Below are 23050 nucleotides of genomic sequence, written 5' to 3'. Positions count from 1 at the left end.
GGAATCGATTTGAAAAAGACGAAAGATATAGCATAGCACGTCTAGCCATAATAGAAAGGCCAAAATCATGCGCACGCTCGTGATCCCACATGGAAGTCTTTTCTGACAAATCTAGCTTATATATGTTATACGGTCACTTTACATGTTGGACATCGTGGTCATAAAAGCGGCCCTTATATATTTATGTTTAAACTACAGTTTAGATCCATGTGGGATCTAAAGCTTCGACCGGCTAGTTTGATGCCAATCGTACGGATCACACATATGCGACCTTTGCTAGTAGACTCCATCGGGTTGCCATCTGTACTCGTAAGGATAGTTGGGCAATCCGACGGAGTCTCACTAGCAAAGGTCGCACGCGTGATCCCCACAATGATCCCACATGGATCTAAACTGTGGTGTGAACCACTTCTTACGAGTCGCCCTGCAGTTCATTGCCTATGAAGTTTAACCTAATAAGGACGAAGCTTCTGTCCATTGTTGCCGAACTGCACGGGTAATAGACTGTGCTAGCGTCCCGTCTTGGCCTGACTGGTGCCAATGTGTGTATGCTATGCACCTAGACTAAAAAAATGGATCAGATATATTACAAATTGGGTCAAGTTTATTACAAAATGGGCCGAGTTTATTACAAAGTGAGTCGGGTGTTATTACAAATCGTGTCAAGTTTTTTTTTACAAAATGGGTCACGGTTATTTCAAATTGTGTCGAGTTCAATACAATATGAGCCGTTTTTATTAAAAAAAAAAGAGCAGATTACAAATTGGGTCAAGTTTAATACAAAATTTAGGATGCCCAAATATGGGCACCAAAAGTGTAGGGTATTTGTTTTCTACAAGGCAATCCAATGTTTATCATATATCGAACCTTACAAAAAGGAATAAGCATTTTTTTAATTGCCTCATCATCTTAGTGCAAGTTATTATTCCCCTCGCCTTGCTTTTCATTTGGGAGCCAGTGCCGGCTGGTAAAAAAGTCGAATTCATTGCGTATATATATATACAACATTGCATTTTCTTTTCCGTGACGTCAACAGGGGACCGCGGAATTTCTTGTGACTCGTTGCTAATCTCCTCTCTTCTTTCTCCCTCGTTATCCAGGTTATTTGTCACCACTCCACTTAGGTTCTCTAGGTTACCCGTTCCTAATACCCCTAATGGCCAGGTTAATAGTCCCTAGTCTCCCTCCTTGTATGCGTCAATCGTTTCCAGCCCCCCTCGTTCTTCGGGTTAATTGTCCCTAGTCTCCCCTCCTTCTCCATGTTAATCGTTCCTAGTCTTCCACGTTCTCAAGGCCTCTCTCCCTATCGTCCAGGCTACACGTTCCTAGGAGCCGTCGTTTCCCAGGTTCTCACGCTCGTTGAACTGCTTTTCCACCGTTCGGTTAAGCGCTTCAAGAAACTGCTCCAAACTGGAGGCGCCGCTCTGTGGACATAAAGCAAGAGTGGGGTTAAAGATTGTCTTTCAGCCGCCGTATATTTTGTTTTGTCATCCTAGGAAAAGTGATAGGAAGCATGGAAAAGAGCCGCTTCTGTCAGCTGATTGGGGGAGCTGCCGCGATATTTTCGACTGAATTTAGCAAATGAAGTAAAAAAATTTTATTCAATATTTCTTCAAGTAATTTGTCTCCGATATTTGATCATTGATGGCAATCAAGGGGATATGGGAATATGAACAGTCTTGCTAAAGCGATCCCATAATCCTTTCTTAAATGATGCACATTGTATATCATTTTGAACAAATTTAAGATTACTGTGATAACAGCGTCACCACGTTATTGGATACTGTCAAGAAAGGGAAATATGGAAAAAATTATGTTTTAATGGTTTGACGCTATTTATCTTTAACCATATTTTAAAATGTGTTTACTTTCCTAAATTCTTAAAATAATGTAGCAAGCTAATCCGGCAATGAGCGGCCGGCGATAATACTAATGATAAAGAGCATACAAAGAAAAGAACGAGTGAATAAATAATAAATGAATAAATAAAAAGATAAACCAATGAACAAACACATTTATGTTATTTACCAGCTTGGAGGTCCGTATCGTGAAATACCGTGACCGAGGCCGAAGTTTAGATACGTCGTTCTAAACTCGAATTGATCTTTCGCTTCAAATCCTCCACAGACGATAAGATTCACTAAAGAAGTTCTCTTGAATGTGGGTACGTTAAGCTGGTTATGCAGGTAAATTCCTAGAGTGATTTGTCGTTTTTCTTCGTATGAAGAGACGATTTGATGTTTTGTCTATTCCAAATAAACTTCAAAATCATTATGACGGGAAATTGTTAAAACACAGATATTCTAGATAAAATGACAAATAAAATGGCGTTTTAGTTTGAAGGTCTATAACCTGGGAGTAAAAATCCAGTTTTCGATGGTCATTTTACAAATCAACTCACTACTTGAAGCTTTTGGAGGTGAGAGAGCCAATCAGAGCGCGCGATTAGATGGATACCTGACCCCGAAATAAATAAATGTGTTTTATGTTGGGCATTCGGAATTCGCGCCTTGCTCGTTCCCTAGAGGTTCACTCATGCCTATATATTTAGCTAATTACATATGTCTTTCACTTGACCACGTGAATTAGGATACTTTGTAGCGTTTTTCTAAATAAAATAAACAAAAACGCATCCCCAATTTGTGTTGAATATTGAACTCAGCGAATAAAATATTTCTAACTTTAATCCGAAATGTCTCCTGCCTTCCGAGATAGCGCAATCCTTTTTTTAGTCGCCTCTTGTAATAATAATAATAACAACAACAACAACAACAACAACAACAACAACAACAACAACAACAACAACAACAACAACAACAACAACAACAACAACAACAACAACAACAACAACAACAACAACAACAACAACAACAACAACAACAACAATAATAATAATAATAATAATTTATTAATTTATATTGCGCTTTTTTCATATAATGATCAAAAGCGCAATATTTCTCTTGTCAAAAAACCCTAGCGATCGTTGTTTTCAACTCTCGAAACATTTGAACAGTACTGTGTAACCATAGTTTTAAAAGCCCGAGCCCTTTCCGAACCTAGCTTCGTATTTAGGTTCTATATAAAATAGAGAGTTAAAAAACCCGCTCGATTCATTGTTAGAAAACCTGCCTAGTTACGGCCAATGTTGTGATGTTGGTATGAGACATTGATTGACAGCTCACTTTCTCTTTAAACTTATACCTCTCCGCTGACATACGCCCGGGCATGCGACAATTGCTGGGATCGGGGCTAATTTTGTCTAGGCGGGAAAAAGTAATGTTTTCCCGCTCAATAGCGAAAGATGTTAAATAACTGCCACACGAATTTGAATTTGTACCCGGAACAATAGAAAATTCTGCAAGTTCGATCAGATGTAACCAACAACCAAATGAAATGAGTCTATGTACTCAACAACCAAATGAAATGAGTCGGTGTACTCAACAACCAAATAAAATGATTCTAGTACTCAACAACCAAATGAAATGAGTCGATGTACTTAAACATCAAATGAAATGAGTCGATGTACTCAACAACCAAATGAAATGAGTCGATGTACTCAACAGCCAAATGAAATGAGTCGATGTACTCAACCACCACATGAAATGAGTCGATGTACTCAACAACCAAATGAAATGAGTCGATGTACTCAACCACCACATGAAATGAGTCGATGTACTCAACCACCACATGAAATGAGTCGATGTACTCAACAACCAAATGAAATGAGTCGATGTACTCAACAACCAAATAAAATGAGTCGAGGTACTCAACAACCAAATGAAATGAGTCGATGTACTTAACCACCACATGAAATGAGTCGATGTACTCAACAACCAAATGAAATGAGTCGATGTACTCAACAGCCAAATGAAATGAGTCGATGTACTCAACCACCACATGAAATGAGTCGATGTACTCAACCACCACATGAAATGAGTCGATGTACTCAACAACCAAATAAAATGAGTCGATGTACTCAACAACCACATGAAATGAGTCGATGTACTCAACCACCACATGAAATGAGTCGATGTACTCAACAACCAAATAAAATGAGTCGATGTACTCAACAACCAAATGAAATGGGTCGATGTACTCAACAACCAAATAAAATGAGTCGATGTACTCAACAACCAAATGAAATGAGTCGATGTACTTAACCACCACATGAAATGAGTCGATGTACTCAACAACCAAATGAAATGAGTCGATGTACTCAACCACCACATGAAATGAGTCGATGTACTCAATACCCCCCTTTGGGCACCTAGCTTAAAGGGATTAATTGCTCAAGCCAGCATATTGTATTTCAGTTATCTCTAGTCTTGATTGCTAGCACACGTTCACAGCTTCACTCTATAATTCTTTGTTCTTTTCAACGTTTATATATCAAGCTCATATTTTACTCCGTAGGGAAACATTGAAATCTTCGCTACAATGTCAAGATTTCTAGCTCTTTTGCTCGTGCTTTTAGCCGGGTTCGCCAACGCAGCGTTTGACCAAGGGGAAGAGAACCGGACTCTCGCCTTTCTCGAGAAATATAACCAAGTTGCTCCTAACGAAGCTTACAAATCAAGCGAGGCATCGTGGAACTACGCTACGAATCTCACTGTGGAGAACCTCAATAAGCGGACACAGGCTAGTCTGACGTACTCAGCGTTTTTAGAAGAGGCCCGGAAAGAAGCGAAGAAATTCGACTTAACCAAACTTTCAAATGATACCCGGCGGCAAATTAAGATGGTCACTGAGACAGCGAGTTCTTCCGACAAGGACGTCCAGAAAACATTGAACGACGTGGAGGGAAAAATGGACCAGATTTATGGCTCGGGGAAAGTGATCGATACCGACGGCAGCAAGCTTTCTCTTGACCCTCACTTGTACAAGATTCTTAGCAACTCTCGAGACTACGAGCGACTCAAGTTTGTATGGAAAGGCTGTAGAGATTATCAACGCGAGAAGTGCATTCATACCAAGGATCATTATGGTTACGTCCGAGGCGAACGTAAATGGATAAAACATATTTGTGCGGCTTGTTGGGTACAATTGAGAAAACAGGAATCGCATAGAGAGGATTCATCTGATTGTCCGCTTTCAGGGGAATCAAAAAACTGATAAACTTCGCCCTTGGTCAAGACATTGGGGGCGTTCCTTCCGTTACTGTTGCTTCATTTCCGGATACGTCGTTTTGTGCTTTGAATGCTGATGCTTGCTCCCAGCCGCTAAAGGCTGCAGTTCCTGACTGTCGTGGCTTTTCCACGGGCGCTGATTATATTCATGATGTGTGTTTTCCTCAGCCGGTGGAGGCTGGTGTTCTAGACTGTCGTGGTTTTTCCACGGCCTTTCCTCGTGACTCTCAGCAGGCGAATGATTTTTATTTGTACGCACGTGAGTTAGTTGCTGAATATATTCATGATGTGTGTTTTCCTCAGCCGGTGTTCTAGACTGTCGTGGTTTTTCCACGGCCTTTCCTCGTGACTCTCAGCAGGCGAATGATTTTTATTTGTACGCACGTGAGTTAGTTTTTCGTTCTGGTAGCCCGAGCTTTGTGGTTTCTCGCCTGCCCGTTCCAAGTTCCCAAAAGATCAATACTTGGAGGACTTTGTTGTATGATTATGACGACCAAATGATTTGTGATTTCCTGGAGTTTGGTTGGCCGGTGGGTTTCACTGGCGATACTGTTCCTATTTTTGATGCTCGCACTCACCGGGGTGCGCTCAATTTTGCGATTCAAGTTTCAGAGCATTTACAACGTGAAGTCTCGCTTGGTCGTGTCGCTGGGCCGTTTACGGATCCTCCCTTCGGGGGTGGAATTGTTACTTCACCGTTGAACACGGTTTCCAAGCGAGATTCTGAAGAACGTAGGGTAATTGTGGACTTGAGCTGGCCTAAGGGCGGTTCAGTAAATGAGGGTATTCCGTGTGATAGTTTTCTGGGAGATCCGTTCGTGACTTGTTATCCCACTATAGATGACATTGTGGAAGCGATCGTGCAGTTTGGCCCGGGTTGTTTTCTCTATAAGAGGGATCTGCGGCAGGCGTATAGGCAGTTTCCTGTGGATCCCGGCGATTACCGTTTACTTGGGTATTTTTGGAATGGATATTATTACTTTGACACTGTTTTAACTATGGGGTTACGCTCTGCTGCTCAGGCATGTCAGCGCGCCACCTCAGCGGTAGCTTGGATTCATCGACAGCAAGGAAAAGTTTTATTTAATTATTTGGATGATTTCATTGGGGTTTCTGAGGCTAGCTCTGCGACTTCCGATTTTGAGCAGTTGGGGACTCTTCTCTCCTCTCTGGGACTGATCGAATCTGTTTCCAAAGCTGGTCCGCCTTCATCGCTCATGCTGTGTTTGGGAGTGATGGTAGACACGAATTCATTTACGTTGTCAGTTAGTCCTGAGCGGCTAGCGGAGTTAGAGCTTCTCTTACATGATTGGAGGAACCGCAAAACTGCTCGCAAACGGGAGTTACAATCCCTAGTTGGCAAACTTGCGTTTGTTTCAAAGTGTGTTCGTCAGAGTCGGGTGTTTATCTCGCGCTTATTAAGTCTGCTACGAACAGTTCAATACAATCATCTTCACGTTAATTTAACCGCGGAATTTCGCAAGGATATTATTTGGTGGTGTCATTTCCTGCGGGAATACAACAATGGGTAAAACATATTTGTGCGGCTTGTTGGGTACAATCGAGAAAACAGGAATCGCATAGAGAGGATTCATCTGATTGTCCGCTTTCAGGGGAATCAAAAAACTGATAAACTTCGCCCTTGGTCAAGACATTGGGGGCGTTCCTTCCGTTACTGTTGCTTCATTTCCGGATATGTCGTTTTGTGCTTTGAATGCTGATGCTTGCTCCCAGCCGCTAAAGGCTGCAGTTCCTGACTGTCGTGGCTTTTCCACGGGCGCTGATTATATTCATGATGTGTGTTTTTCCTCAGCCGGTTGAGGCTGGTGTTCTAGACTGTCGTGGTTTTTCCACGGCCTTTCCTCGTGACTCTCAGCAGGCGAATGATGTTTATTTGTACGCACGTGAGTTAGTTGCTGATTATATTCATGATGTGTGTTTTCCTCAGCCGGTGGAGGCTGGTGTTCTAGACTGTCGTGGTTTTTCCACGGCCTTTCCTCGTGACTCTCAGCAGGCGAATGATTTTTATTTGTACGCACGTGAGTTAGTTTTTCGTTCTGGTCGCCCGAGCTTTGTGGTTTCTCGCCTGCCCGTTCCCAGTTCCCAAAGGATCAATACTTGGAGGACTTTGTTGTATGATTATGACGACCAAATGATTTGTGATTTCCTGGAGTTTGGTTGGCCGGTGGGTTTCACTGGCGATACTGTTCCTATTTTTGATGCTCGCACTCACCGGGGTGTCCTGACTGTCGTGGCTTTTCCACGGGCGCTGATTATATTCATGATGTGTGTTTTTCCTCAGCCGGTGGAGGCTGGTGTTCTAGACTGTCGTGGTTTTTCCACGGCCTTTCCTCGTGACTCTCAGCAGGCGAATGATTTTTATTTGTACGCACATGAGTTAGTTTTTCGTTCTGTTCGCCCGAACTTTGTGGTTTCTCGCCTGCCCGTTCCAAGTTCCCTTAAAGATATAGCGCAGGGACATATAGTAATTTAAAGACTCAGTTTAAGGCCTTTTTCTATTTTGCTTATATTTTGACTTGACTCCATTACCAGCAGACATAGATACGGTCTGTCTTTATGTACAGTTTTTAAGTCGTTCGATTGCACCACCTTCGATTCGTAATTATTTAAGTGGGGTCAAGTTATTACATCTTTTCGCCGGTTATGACTATGCATTTACTAAGGATTTTAGTTTATCCCTAGCCCTGCGGGGAGTTTCCCGTAGGATACCACATGTACCTCAGAGGGCTCCACCGATAACTCCTAGCCTTTTATTGCTAGTTGCGCGAACAGTAGATTTTCAACATGATGCTAACTCTTCTACATTGTATTGTGCATTTCTCCTTGCATTTTTCTTATGGCGCGTATAGCTAATATCGTACCGCTTTCTATTAAGGCATTTAATCCTACCCGCGATCTCACACGGGGTGATGTTTGGAATTGATACAGTTGTATGGTGATTGGGCTAGTGACTCTTACAAATTGTATTTAGAATTTAGTAATCAATCAAAATTGGCGCTTGCGTCCCAGCTACGTGCTTCCATTCAGGCCAGTAGTTAGGCCTTCTGCACTGTTTTGTTGTTTGGCCGGTGGTTTGGTGGCAGAGAGGTTTATTATTATTATTTTAGTTTTTCATTTATCAGTTTGTAGTGATTTTATAATAAACTTCTCTTATGCCAAACACAAAACAGTGTCAGTGGTTTATGTTGGGTTGAGGAATTCCACAACATGAAATGAGTCGATGTACTCAACAATCAAATGAAATGGGTCGATGTACTCAACCACCACATGAAATGAGTCGATGTACTCACACACTGGATAGGGAGAATCAAAAACTCAAAAGCACATCAATGCTACTACATTAGTCCAAAGCTCATCAATGCTACATTAGTCCAAAGCTCATCAATGCTACATTAGATAGCTTGTGATACAAACACTACTTTGTTATTTACAGTTCTAAAATGAACATGTTCTTTAGCAGGTTTTTTTTTTTTGCAATGTCATTGCACACCCATAATGTGAATAAAGGTGGGCAATTAAACTTCTGAGAGGAGGCATGTTTTGTTATACTGGTCATGCTTTACCATGGACTATTTTGGTCAGAAAGCTGGCAAACATTGGTTTAGCTACTATTGATGTAGGAGCAGTGGGGCCTGTTTTTTTTAAAGCATTTGCTGATCAGGGTTTAAAAACCCACATCCAGGACTTTATATTGAAAGTTTAAGCAGTCATGTCTGGCAGAATTATATTGAACAAATGTCAAAACCTACAACGTAGTGTGACAACATTATCACCCAAGCCATCGTTAACTCGTTTGACTGTGTTATTCATATCACAGACTCTACTGAAGGTTCAAAGGCAACTATAGTAACACCCGTCACAGAGTCGCCAAATGTAATTAGACGAACTTCCTTTCTAGGCTATATCAATGGAATACATTTTGTTACTACTGAGCAAAACAACACAAATGTCACAAATGTATTAATGTGAGAATGCTTAGGAGAGAATCTAGAAAATCTAGAGAATCTAGAAAAAACACAGATCATGTGAAAATGCTCAGGCTACAGCAGAGAGGTTAGCAAAGGAAAGCGAAGCTAAAAGAAAGTATTGTTCAAAGACAATGACACAACAACAAAAACTAGCACAACAGGAGATATTAACATGAATAATACAACCCATAACAAACTTCCAACTCAAGAAAGATATTTGTCAGAATTTGATTCATTATTAAATGGCATGAGCAGCTCTGGACAAAGTCAAATATGCATAACATTCATCAGTCTCTACAATACAGTATCAATCAAGTACAGTTTCCAAGGAGGCATGGCCAATAAAAGGTGCGTAAGGTTACGGAACAGTTTCGCGACATGGTCACGGAAAAAAATGATTACGCGCGAACAATTTATCCAAACTATACAAACGAGGTATCAAATTAATCATTACAAAATGAAGAATACCTATGTTTGTTATTTATTGCCTTAAAGAAAACTTTTTTTAATAAATGGCAGTAAAACCTAAAACGATATAGGTGTCTTTGGAAGAATTTAGGTGCCATACACCGTGAGTGAAAACTGCCGCCAAATGTCTTATTTCAATCAGCACATGCTTGTTAACAATAGTGTGTCTTCGATTTTTGATATCTAGTTTCATTTAAAAGTAATTATATTTCAAAATTACAGTATGCAAATTTCAGCCATATCCGGCCATCAGATTCCGATAACTTTCGATGGATTTAGAATTTTAATGGCTGTACACACACTTTTGTTAGCGAGGTATTGTTCTATCGACCTGCCAAATTTTATGCAATTCCGAGCAATCTATATGGTAGATAAATTCAAAAGTTTAGCGTGTTTTGGTCGAGTTTTTGTTTGGCCGTAATGCGCTTCGAAAGATTCCTTGATGCTTAATCCCTTTTCCGGATTATAACACTTCACACCTAATCGGGACACGCACGTTAGCCAATAGGGTTCGGCCACTGCTGTGTTGCGTTTCCGAAGAAAACAAACGCTTATAGATAGATAGATGATAGATAGATAGATAGTTTATTGTACCACTTGCAGATTAATCTGAAATACGGGTGTCTGCGCACACGGAATATAAATACTAACTTACATAAAATACAAATAATTACATGACTTGGAGTAATTCCACAAATTTAACAGTGACAAAGTCACAAAGGGCGGGTACGATCTTTCTATCTGCTCTTAAATTATATTGGTGTAGTGGCTTTGTGGTTCTCGACGAGGCAATCTGGTGTAATGGATTGCCCCTACGTAAGCTTCTCATGAACTCTTTGCAGAGTCCGGCTCTCCTCTCCTTTAGAGATCTAATGCCGGCCTTCATCAGGCAATCGGAGTATGGTACCCCGGGAAAGATGATCTTAAGTGCTCGTTGTTGAATCCTCTCAATAGCATTAGAGAGAAATTCAGTGAGGTTAGAATATACTGGGGCACCATACTCTAAGATTGAGCGAATAAGGGTGCAGTATACCGCGACAATGTCTCTTACATGCACACCTGATCTTTTCAGTATTCTAATCGCGTACATTCTTTTATTCGCTTTCTTAATGACGTAATCGATGTGGCTGGTCCACTTTAAATCGTCGGATATATTAATACCGAGTAAAAAACGATTTGACGCATTCCACCGCCATGGACCCGATAACCACAGGCTGCCACACACAACTACGATACTTTAGAAAGTCTACATCCATGGTCTTACACTTAAATGGATTAAGTTTCATATTATTAATAACTGCATATTGATTGATGTCGTCTATGAAATTAAGTAGGGATGGAGAATTCCTTGGTAAGACTTCGAGCACCGTCAAATCATCTACGTATTTATCAAGTGTTACACGCGCTTTCGACAAAAGCAACAAACTAGGAAATCGTAGACATTGGCAAAGAAAAACGCCAAACACGCGGGAAGAAGGGAGAAGCAAAGGATCTCAATCCGGAGGAAACGAAAACTGAAACCTCCTAAATTAAATGGCTGCTATTGGGTCAGTGTAGATCTTCACAGGACAAAATCAGCCCGTTTGAATAGTGCGTTATCGTCTTATTTGTGTTTTGTGTAGATTCAATGGAGAGAAATTCTTATAGTATCTACGTAATCTACGTGCGAGCGTTGAAAACGGACAAAAACGAGGAAAACCTACGCGTATGATAAGATATTACCAGAACTGCCACTGGGCTTATACATCGGCTTTTCTACCTTCCCAAGGATTTTTTTTTGCGAGGCATGTCTTTTCTTTGTTATATATACTAAAAATACTAAAAATGATCGAAAATTGTAGAACAGAGTAATCGAAGTGTGAGGGCGAGCGCCGATGAAACAAATCACAACACTCGTGGCGCGTTGCTCGGTAACGGGCAAATTCGAGTCTAATGATAACAGGATTAAAAGATTATAACGCAAAATGTGTCATGCTTATAATTCTCCTAAAAACGTTTTTCGCTTATATTTTCTAAAATAAAATCGCTACCGTAAATATTATTCCAGAATATGGTAGTATTTAATGTAGGGACTCAGTTAATGTAAAAATCGTATTTTCGGTATTTCTGTCCACACGAAACTGTTCCGTAACCTTAAGACATTCGTACATCTGTGCACGATGTACAAGAGATAAGGAAACTCCGAAAAAAATTTCTTTTGAAAACTCAATGATTCCTACTCCAATTCCAGATGAATTACAGGGCTTGACTGAAATTGGGGAAATGCTTATTGCAGTGCATGGGAAGTGTATATAAAGCCAGGTGGTCAAAGAGGATACTCTGGTCACTGTATTACCTAAAAAAGTCACTGTATTACCTCAAAACATTAAAGAACTTGCAACTTAGTGAAGGTCAAAGGGAAGAACAAAAAATTCAAGGATGTAAACATACAAAAGCAGAAATGTAAAAATGCTTTGTTGTAGTTAATGCAAAACAACCATCATTATAAAAATGTTACTATTAATAATAATGCATTAATTTGTTTGCTAGAAAATGGTATTCCAAGTGATATCTTGACAGTTGAATCTGACAATGAACTCTCAATGCAAGACATAACTCCAGATGTAGGGCCCCCATCTGACAACCCAGAACAGGATGTTGTGTACAATAAATCAACAGAAACCAGTAGCTTTTTACCTGTTGGCCAAAAACACCAGCATGAAATTGATGCAATAAAATATCAAATCTCTGCAAATGAGCCTTTAAACTGGCCATCTCACAATGAAGCACTCAATGAGTATATTACACCATTTCTTGCTACAAAAAGACGTTTCTCGTGGAGAGCCTGTCTGCCGAAAAGAGGAGTGTTCTCCTTTTGATCATAGTGTAGAATATGATCGAATTCAGATCCCGAGAAGTTGGAATTAATGATGAAAGTGTGGCGCCCGGACGATAGCTCTTCCGAATTCTCTATGAGTTAAGGCAATGGAAAGTGGTCGACTTCGTAAGTGAAATATATAATGTTTTTAGCAAAACCCCCGGACAGTGTATTCTTAGTATATTAATGGCATTTCTGTTTGCCCTGTGTTTTATTTGGGAAGATTTTCGGCTGTTATTTCAGTAAGGTAAATAGGCTGGTAAAATCATCTCTTGTACTTTCGACATTAGCGTAAGATACCACACGAGCAAAATTTACCAGTACACGAATTTTCGGTGCCTCTAATTGATGAATCTAGGAGAAACATGCAAAGAGGAGACGTGCCAATAGATAAGCAACTAGATGGGATAATGCACCGCAAAATTGCTTAGAATTGAGAGGTCATGGAGTCAATTTTTTGATACGAGTTGCTGTCTGTGTGGCACAAGCTACGTTATAATGCAAGGTGAGGTTGTTTTTTATATATTACAATCATACCATTTGAATAGGGGTATTCGAAGAGAATAACTGGTACTTGCCTCGCCATACTTTCAAGAACACAAATTTAGTTGAATTAGGTAGGAATAGTGTATTTATTATCTGACTAATCAATGAATGAAGTCACTCAGTTTTTAACTTATGACCATAAGTTTAATACAGCACCGGTGAAACTTAACCTTGAGTTTATTATCTGACTATATAAATACCTAAAATGCCAAATGCGTTCCTAAAAATTCGGCAGATTGCATGTTTCAAACACGTAATTTCATAAATTTTCTGTTGGGCATGCCCCTATACCCCCTCCCCCCCTTGATTGGTCCGTGACCATTTGGAATCAGTCAACTTTAGGCCTGGATCCATCCCTGCTTCTTTGAAGCAAGGTCAAATTTGTTGTGCTTATTCATTACTTGTTGTTTATGCCAATCGTGATAAGTATGACATAACACCTGAACTTATCAACATGAACTTCTTACAGTTTGCAACTAAATACAAAGTTGTTAAGAAATTAACAAAGCAGCCTGAGAATGTTATACCAAGGATTTTCCCCATTCTAAGGGTGATAATTTCCCTTTATACTGTAAATATATATTGCTAAGGTATAAGCCCTGGAAAGGAACTCAGAATGATGCATGGGGTGATAAAGAGCCCACAGCTGAAAATATTGTTCAGAAATGGCAAGAATTTCTTGAAACTCAATAAGCGGTACAAAATGTTCCAGATCGGTTTGATAAACTCCAGTTAGTTATTCAAAGCAAACAAGATCCTTAATGGTAGGTCTTTCATTCACCGAATACAAACAAACATTTTCCTACGGGAAAGCCATTTTCCTACGGGAAAGCAGAGGCATTTCTTATCTGTTGAGACTTTCATTTATGGCTTGTTATGTATAAATGGTTTATTCACGCCTGGTTCTTCAACTTACCATCACGGGAATTGTTATTTGACCCCAATTTCTGACTCAACCAAGCTGTATTTCCCGCGCAATCTTAATACTATGGTTTTTAGTTAATGCAACTAGTTAATTTCCGGACAGTAACAAAAATGACAAGGACGAAACAGCTATCCATGGTTGCCAAACTGCACGGGTAATCTGCTGATAAGACTGAGCATTTCTGTGTATAGCAAGTGTTCCTTCATTGGCCCGACTGGTGCTGATTTCTGCATAGCGTTTCTCATTACAGGATTAGCTTGTTTGGTAAGGTGGCACAAAGTCTGCTTAAGACTTATATAGTGTTGTTTACAGACAAAGTGTTGAATAGGCACCTGTAATATCACGCCGTTAAAAAAAGTTAAGAGCTTTTCTGATTGATCAGTAAAAAGCCATACGCTCTGATTGGTCAATTAGTTCCATCACCATTGATCGACTTACCTCGACGTAAAGCGCATGCGCAAGGAATGGTAGCTTTCTGAGGGTGCGGCCGCTCAGACCATGACTTTTACTGAGATCATAAAACAGATGAAATAAAGTTTTTAATGAGAACTAGCAAAAGGGAAAGATAGACGGAAAAACGGTCGGGGAGAGACAGATAAACATATAGACCCAATGCATACCTGGCGATCTCCCTTAACTGCAGGCTCACATTTGTTGCATCATTCCGCACAAACCTGGAACACATTCCAAACAAAACCATTATACTTGTTTGTTTTTTACTACGAGTACCTATCAAGCGGCTACCCTCTGGACCGTGCTAACTGATGTATACAGCACTACCTCTATTGAGCGGCCACTTCTAAGTATACATTACCAAATGGTAAAGAGAACGACGAATATCCCCACATTTATTTATCGTGTTCGATTTGTTTTTAGTCTCACACGAATCGGACCCTGAGACTATAAAGGTGCTATCAAAGAAGTAGCCAAGGGTGAAGAAAATAAGATGTTCTGTGTGTGCGCTTACCGTAAAACTTCCAGGCCTCTGAAAGACAGAAAGCTCAAGTTAGATGCTGTAGCGCATTCATTGAGACAGAGAAAAGGGGAATTTACAGTTTACCTTAAGTCAATTATCTGCTGCGTCGGGGTTATGATCCCAGTCTGTTGAACAAGAATCAACCATCATCAGTATCATCATCATCTGCAGTATCATCAGCATCTGCAATATCGTCATCTCTAATAACGTCATAATCATCATCATTATCATCATATCCAATATCATCATTATCATCATCATCATCTGCAATATCGTCATCATCATCATCATCTGCAATATCGTCATCATCATCATCATCTGCAATATCGTCATCATCATAATCATCATCTGCAATATCGTCATCATCATCATCATCATCTGCAATATCGTCGTCATCATCATCATCATCATCATCATCATCATCATCATCATCATCATCATCATCATCATCATCATCATCATCATCATCATCATCTGCAATATCGTCATCATCATCATCATCATCACATCATCATCATGATGTTCGATTTATCAACAAGCCATAACTCCCCCCTGGAAACCGGGGGGATCTCAAATTTTGACAAAAGTTAGCTCTGGCCTTACAAAACCATGGTACCAAGTTTCATTGATTTTGAACACTCTCATATGAGAATATTGATGATGTTGACCCTATGGGAAGTGTATACCTTAACTAGACTTGACTTTTTTGTAAAAAAGCAAACTTTCGAAAAAAGAACCCTTGATTTATGGTTGAAGATGTAAAGCTATAGCAACCTAGTTTGGAGGGTGGTTATAACGTGCAAAGATCTCTGTGTGTTGTGAAGCACAATTGTTGAGGTGCGCATGCGCAGGAGATAGCATTTCGCTATTCAAGTCGATTTATCAACACACAAAAAATGTTATTTTTTTACAAGAAAAACTTGTTCTTTATGGACGATTTTATCCTTAAGAATAAAGAATGAACCACACTACCAGATACCGTTCAAATTAGATCAGTATCGTCTTTAGTTTTTTAGATGATTTTCGTGGATCACATCAAATTTAACCAATAAACTTAGTTACGTTACAAGGTGTGTATCAGTGCTAGGTCTTTAAGTTAAGTTACAAGGTGTGTATCAGTGCTAGGTCTTTAAGTTAAGTTACAAGGTGTGTATCAGTGCTAGGTCTTTAAGTTAAGTTACAAGGTGTGTATCAGTGCTAGGTCTTTAAGTTAAGTTACAAGGTGTGTATCAGTGCTAGGTCTTTAAGTTAAGTTACAAGGTGTGTATCAGTGCTAGGTCTTTAAGTTAAGTTACAAGGTGTGTATCAGTGCTAGGTCTTTAAAGGTAACTCCCCGACCTGACACCTAACCTCAATTTAAAACATTTTGGGTTTTTAACAACTAAAACATTATTAGCTGAAAATTGTGACTTTGTAACTATTCAATATCCGTTTTACAACACCATCAATACGTGACCGAATTCTTTGACAACTATAACTGTGAAGTAAAAAGATATGTGACTAGGGACGGCCTGTTAAGAGTATGAAGGTCTTGGGACAGGACGGTACATAACACATCCATACATGCATACACACTTTTTTACAATTCATTCGCTTGAATGTTAAAAAATAATTCAGCATCTAGATATATAATCTGTAAGGATAATAAGTTTCTAAAAAATGGGAACACCTTGACTAGTCATAATACGGGAAAGTTATTCGTTACCAACCATGACCTGCACTCTAACAGTGATTAATCTGCTCTCGAGTAAGGCGTGTAATTTCAAAATGTAGGCTCTACTACAACTAAGTTTCAGATACGCTTTGATAACCAAAATAGTAAAATAGTTAACCACAAGAAAAGATCAGTGGCCGAGGCCAATGACCTGGTGTACAGTAAACTTCAACTCGAATGGACACAGGTGTCATTGGGGAACTAGCGGACTTGACGCACAACCCCTGTGTACGCGCCTGATTAATCAATCTATATTTGTCCCGTGTGGCTGAAACAGAGTTTTGTTGCGGCTTTTAGAATGTATCCGTGCTAGGGGCTCAAAGAATCGTAGAAAAAATATCGGGAAAGATCTTTCTTTCAGATAAATGTTATTATGGTGTACTGAGGCGTTGGATTAATTGCGCCTTCTATGTATTTGGGTGTGTAGTCTGAGAATAATATTTTGACCAACATTGCAGCTCTTTATGTGCCTGATATGCCCGCGATAACAATCACGGATAATTTTTATCGTCAACGAATTGCTGGAAGATCTTTATTTAAACTTTTAATATCCTGCTATAACCTATAACACAACCGACCTTCCCTGCTTTTTAAAATGCAACGAGGTGTTGACGTTGACTGGTGTAGCGCTGGGTAATTCTTGGTTTGCATGTGACGTCACATCATTAGCATAACCACCCGGCGGCCATGTTGGAGGTCTAAACACATTTCGCGGCGCTAGTGCAAACGCTCGAAAGTTTGATAAAAAACTAATCAAAAACAAACAAAAGGGCCGTTTTGTTATACTGTTGTTATAGCTGTACAAAAATATTACCCATATGTATATCCACTTGATGAAAAAGGATTTTAGAATGATTAAATAATCGAGAAAAATGTCAGGAATGAGTAGTTAGTCGAGGGGAACCAAACTAACAACCAGACACCAAAACAGATTGGTTTTCTGCGATCATTTCATCAACTGTAAGTTATTTCATCTCTTTTTTAAAGTTTAAATTTTTCTGTGGCTTTTTCCGTATTTTCCTTTGTTCAGCAAACATGTTTTTTGGACGGAAAAAGTAATTTTTGTAACTAAGCTTATATTTCACAAAATCTTAGATGCCTTTTCTTTCTCTTTTAGGATGCTGTTATACCTCCAATATTATAGGCGAGGAGAAAAATGCGAATATGTCCTATGATACTATGGCCTTTAGTAAACAACAAATTTGTTTTAGAAAAACACAAATTGTTCATGAGTTGTACCCTTGACACATTGCAATAACTCAGACTTCTAAAAGCTTCTTTCAAGGTTTATTTCACCCATTGCTTACTCTTGATCTGATTGTATGAAGGTATCATTAGTATCTAAGAGGTGGCAAAAATAAGCTATGTAATGCAAGGCAAATGTTTAATCTAAGAGCTTGAATCAATTAGTAATTTATTTTAAAATTGTTGAGTTCCATAGCAATTAATATCCAGGAAAATAATCCCCAATTGATGGTATTTTGTTTGCTTTTTGTGGTAGACGACTTTCAGTTGCCATGATCACTATACCAATCCTGGTTAACACTAGTTAGTTTGTGATATAAAAAAAGCACAACAAACTGTTCTGTATTTTTTTTTTATAAGTTCCGTAATCCTAAGGCACTCTTGGAATGTGCATTGGTGGATCCAAGGGATGGGGGACATGCCCCACACCCCTTTCATAACATCCTGATGTGTGGGATGCTTACAACACTGTTCCTTTGTTCTATTTGTTTTTATCTGAGAAGATGGCTGGTGTAGAACAAATATTTTTTGCCTGCTATTGCTCTACTAAATACCATTTGTACCTCTTGAGGTCATTTTCACAAACTATTTGTTAATGAATAACATCACAATATTTAGAAAAACAAAAAAAAGGAATGCACTTAATTTTCTGAAGAAACTGATTTTTATCACATCTACATTTGTTTTGCACTTTATGATCTGGTTTGCACAAACTATTTGCAATTTAAAGTAGAAAAACAAATGCACTGGGTAGGAAAATGTGATGTAGCTCTCTCTCAGCTCCAATTAATGATTCCTATGTGGTTATGATACATGCCCATAGACTCTCAGAGAAATGCTTATTAAGTACTGCAGTTCCCTCACTTTACTAATAAAAGCCAACAGGGGTATTTGACACAGAAGATAAATTGCAGTCCCACGCCCCCCCCCCCCCCAAAAAAAAAAGAATAAAATAAATAACAAATCAGCTGTGTGCTTGTGCGGACATCAACTTCAAAATCCCTATATTTAAGAAAAGCATAGAAAATTTGTTTATTGACAAGAAAATGATAAATAGAGTCGCCGTTTGTGATTTGCGATAATGTAGCTAGTTCAATAAATACTGTAACCACACTATACCAAGTTAACTAATCATTGTGCTGGTTATGATTTTAAACTTCGAAATATAAGATTAACATCAATGATTACAAATTTGTTTACAATTTCCATTTCCCATTCATGATAGATCAATGTTAAGGGATTTTTATTTTGATAAGAATTAACAGGTTTAAATTTAGCCATTATAATTATCAGAACCAAAGTATGGCAGGTAAATACACTATTTAACCTACAACACACTCTTTGATTTTATACATAAAAATGTGTAATCTATACAACTAAAGCAGGGCTGTTCTTATTTATGAAGTGTTTTAACTGAACTGTTATTAGAGATGTTCTTAGTTTTGCTTTTACAAATTGCTATGATGATTCTTGAAATAATGTAGACAAAGTAGACAATGTAGACAAAGTGTACTGTAAGCTTATATAAAAACATAAGTAAATGATACCAATAAAGTATTAATAAGAGTTACACAGATGAATAATCACAATGAAATTATACATCTAAATATCAAAGTAAGCTAGAAGTGCATTACATCCATATTTATCAGAGGTAAGTAAATTACTTCAACTGCCAAAAACTATCCTGTTTACCCATTTATCCAGAAACTTGAAAACAAAGTAAATGAAAACTTAACCAGCCATATGCATCTACTAAAGCCAAAAGAACAATATCTCAAGTAAGCCTTTAACTTCTGCGTGTCTCGGCGATAAAGAAGTCATCTAAACCTACATGCTTTTTCAAAGATGTTTACAAACGATCCCGATCGCCCAACAGGAATGTCCGGTAGCACGTAGTTCACAGGAAAACAAAGGAAACGTATCTTGCAAATCAGAAACTTTGGTACATATGGGTGAGGAACAAAAAGTGCTTCTTTCCTTTATGGCTCTCTCATCACTTGGACCCATTTTCTCCTGATAATAGACGGAAAAAGATACACATCGCTGCGGTTGGTGGTGGTGCGGCCGCCATATTATTTTTTTGTTAGACCTCCATCCACAGGAAACCCGGTCAAATTAGCTAATTTGCATACGATAAGGTCACATGTTTGCAAAAAGAGCGTTAAAAATATATATACGGACAGAAGCGTTTTGAGGCTCTTGCCTCTTTATCGTTGTCTAGTGCCAAACGTATCTGTCATATCTACCTTTCTAACCCTCTTTACATTTCCCCGGTATATCGTTATAGTTACTGACAAGCCTCTGGACCCAGGGTTTCTTTAAAATCAAACTACGGGCTCACGAAGACAACAAAACCTTTGACTCGTGACAATAGAGTAAGTTGTTGTCTACACAGCTAGAGATGGGATTTTTAAACTTATTTAAAAATACTATATATAAAGTTAGCTATCGAAGACGAATTTTGATAGTGCTTTTACTGACAGAGCAGTTAAATTATATTTTATAGTGATCAAGAATGATTCAAATAAACAGTCTTTTGTTTTGCGTGTTTTATTGGCTTGTATGCTTTGTGTAACCAAAAATTGTTAATCGAATGTTTAGCCTTGGTCTTAAGTCTTGTGGTCAGCATATAAATGCTTATTGTATCAGTTTCTTATTTCAGAAAGATTTATTATCGTTACCACATGAAGGTTTTACTACTTTTCTTCTCTAACAATTAAGTCGAATTATCAACAATTCAGTTATCAACAGTCGAAGTCTAATATAACACTATAGTTGATGTAAATATGTTTTGGGCCCGACTCGAGCTCATTTTAGCCCGAGCGCACTATTATTATAACTATTATTATAACTTTGGCGAGCATTAAGCGCTAAAACAAAAACAAAAATAAGATCGGAAAACGCGGATGACTCGCGTGATATTTATTCATTCGTTGTTATAACATAATTAATAAATACAGCTTCAATTAACTTTACAAACGTTGCTAAATGTACACGTGTTTAAGGTTCTTTTTGTAAACGAAACAACTGTTTCAAAATATAGAAAGTTTAATGGGATGTCACTTGTAGGAATTAAAATTTATTGTGCAATTGGAAAAATGACAATCTGGCATGACAGCCTGTGCAGAAGTTATTTGTTTCGGTCGAGGATGAAAAACTTACATCCACTTCCCCGCCTGCCCTAGATAAACTGACTTGTTTGCAATCATTACTGTTTTCCATCTCAATGGTTTCACTAGAAGCAAAAGGCACTCGGTGAGAGCGTCCTTCTTGTCTTTTGTTTTGACTTGAGCATAGAAACGGCGCAAAATGCCTCCAAGATCCGAGGAGCTGATACTGTGAAAATTACATTCAACACTTCGCTTCGTGCACCACTCGGTGAACTTTTTCATCGCCCAGGATGTTTGTTTTTTAGTATTTTTGGGAACAGAATCTTCTTCCATTTTTAAGCTCCTCATCGAGCTGAGAAGATTGTGAGTCGTGTTCAGCCATGTTTCCCTGTTTGTTTTTTGGTAGTTGTCAAAACACAACCAAACACGGCAAACGATGCGACGAGCGGTTTGAATGAATTGCGGGAATTCCTGTTTCCTTCTGATTGGCTCACTGCAATTTCCTCGCCCTCTCATTGGCTTAGAACAGCGGGCTTTAATATATTAGAGCCCGCCAAAACCTTCATTAGAGCACGTATAATACGCCACAATGCTCGCCAAAGTTATAATAATTATCAACCATCAAAGTCGAATTATCAACTGTCAAGGTCGAATTATCAACGGTCAAGTCGAATTATCAACAGTTAAGTCAATTTATCAACATCGAAGTCTAATTATCAACATCGAGGTCAAATTATCAACATAAGCAAGTTATATCAACATTAGCAGTCATCATCATCATCATCATCTGCAGTATCATCATAATAATCACCATCATCATCTGCATTATCATCATCCAGCCAATAAAATAATGATTTTTTTTCTCTGAACGGAGATGAAGACGTCTTGATTCTTCAAATCAATCTTTAATCAACAGTGGCGCCTTTTACACAAAAGCAGTTGAAGCAGGTCGAAAACACAGGTGAGGATCTCATGTATCGAGCTGCTTATATACATGTCACGGAATGTTGTAGAAGTAAACATTGTATCACCCGGATTTGTAACAATCAACATGATATGTTACAACAACCGGATTTGTAACAACAATCAACCAGATATGTAACAACAACCGGATTTGTAAAAAAAACCAACCGGATATGTAACAAAAATCACCCGGATTTGTAACAACCTAAGAATTTCTTTAAATCGTTTGAATACAAGCACCATTGATAACAAAGGTCAAACATTTCAAGTCTTCGTTGGTTCTTAGGTAAGTCGGGGGGGACTCTCGTGACGACGTCATCAAAATACCGTTTGGTGCATATCTTTTAGCAGATACATTGTTAGAAGGTCAAACTTGGTTGTCCTTTCCATGGAGACAAGGGGGGTGTACTGGCGAAGTTATGTGTCGTGACGTAATCGATGACGTCATCAAAACAAAAATACCTATATCATCTCAGTAAAACAATCCTAAGAGACCAAACTTGGTGGACGTGTCCGTGGTGGTAAGGGGTGTGTACTGGCAAAGTCGTGGGAAACCAAACTTGGTTGATGTGTCCAAGGTGGCAAGGGGGAACAGGGTGACTTATTGCAGGAGCATACGCTTGGACTGGCCACTTGTAACACGTGCTCAAAATAACACGCCATTGTTGTTCGTAATTCACTATTGTCCGGGAATCACTGAAGCACTTCTGTATACATTACAAATCTTGCTCTCAAAATGATATTTTTTCCTAAATAGCTTTATTTCTCAATGAATTTTACACCGATTGCAACCAAATTTACGGGGAAATGTCAAGAGCTGCAAATTTAATACGTGAGAATGTTTTTAACATAAATACTAGATATATTTTTAGGCACTGCCTAAAGCGGAGCCCCACATATCACTTATTGTTCGTATCTATAAAGTACAACTATTGTCAGTTAGATATGCAAAAGCTGTTATACAGTTTGTGAACCTGCCACAAGTGTGATGGATTAATAGTTTATTTCAAAATTATTTCATTGCGAGAAAAGGCCAAATTGCACAAATAATATCGAGTAAATTTAACACAAAATAGTTAAGAACGCCCCTACTGGTCATTTTCTTATAATTTTTTGGAATTGGGGGGAGGG

General features: G+C 38.7%; 1 protein-coding gene across 1 annotated transcript in view; it reads right to left on the bottom strand.

Annotated features, from left to right (window-relative positions):
* Positions 1-584: 584 nt before the first annotated feature.
* The window catches only part of LOC5501758 (pachytene checkpoint protein 2 homolog), a 57807-nt gene continuing 35341 nt past the window's right edge, over positions 585-23050 (bottom strand). The window contains exons 13-17 of the mRNA XM_001622969.3: positions 14972-15012; positions 14879-14896; positions 14532-14585; positions 14350-14419; positions 585-1424 (exon numbers count right to left, since the gene is read on the bottom strand). Of these exons, the coding sequence (XP_001623019.2) occupies positions 1326-1424; positions 14350-14419; positions 14532-14585; positions 14879-14896; positions 14972-15012 (282 nt within the window). The 3' untranslated portion in view covers positions 585-1325. The remainder of the gene's footprint in view (positions 1425-14349; positions 14420-14531; positions 14586-14878; positions 14897-14971; positions 15013-23050) is intronic.

This window comes from Nematostella vectensis, chromosome 13 (assembly GCF_932526225.1).
Source record: "Nematostella vectensis chromosome 13, jaNemVect1.1, whole genome shotgun sequence".
Lineage (NCBI taxonomy): Eukaryota > Metazoa > Cnidaria > Anthozoa > Actiniaria > Edwardsiidae > Nematostella > Nematostella vectensis.
The sequence above is the reverse complement of the archived record's forward strand: the minus strand, read 5'-3'. Positions and strand labels throughout refer to the sequence as shown.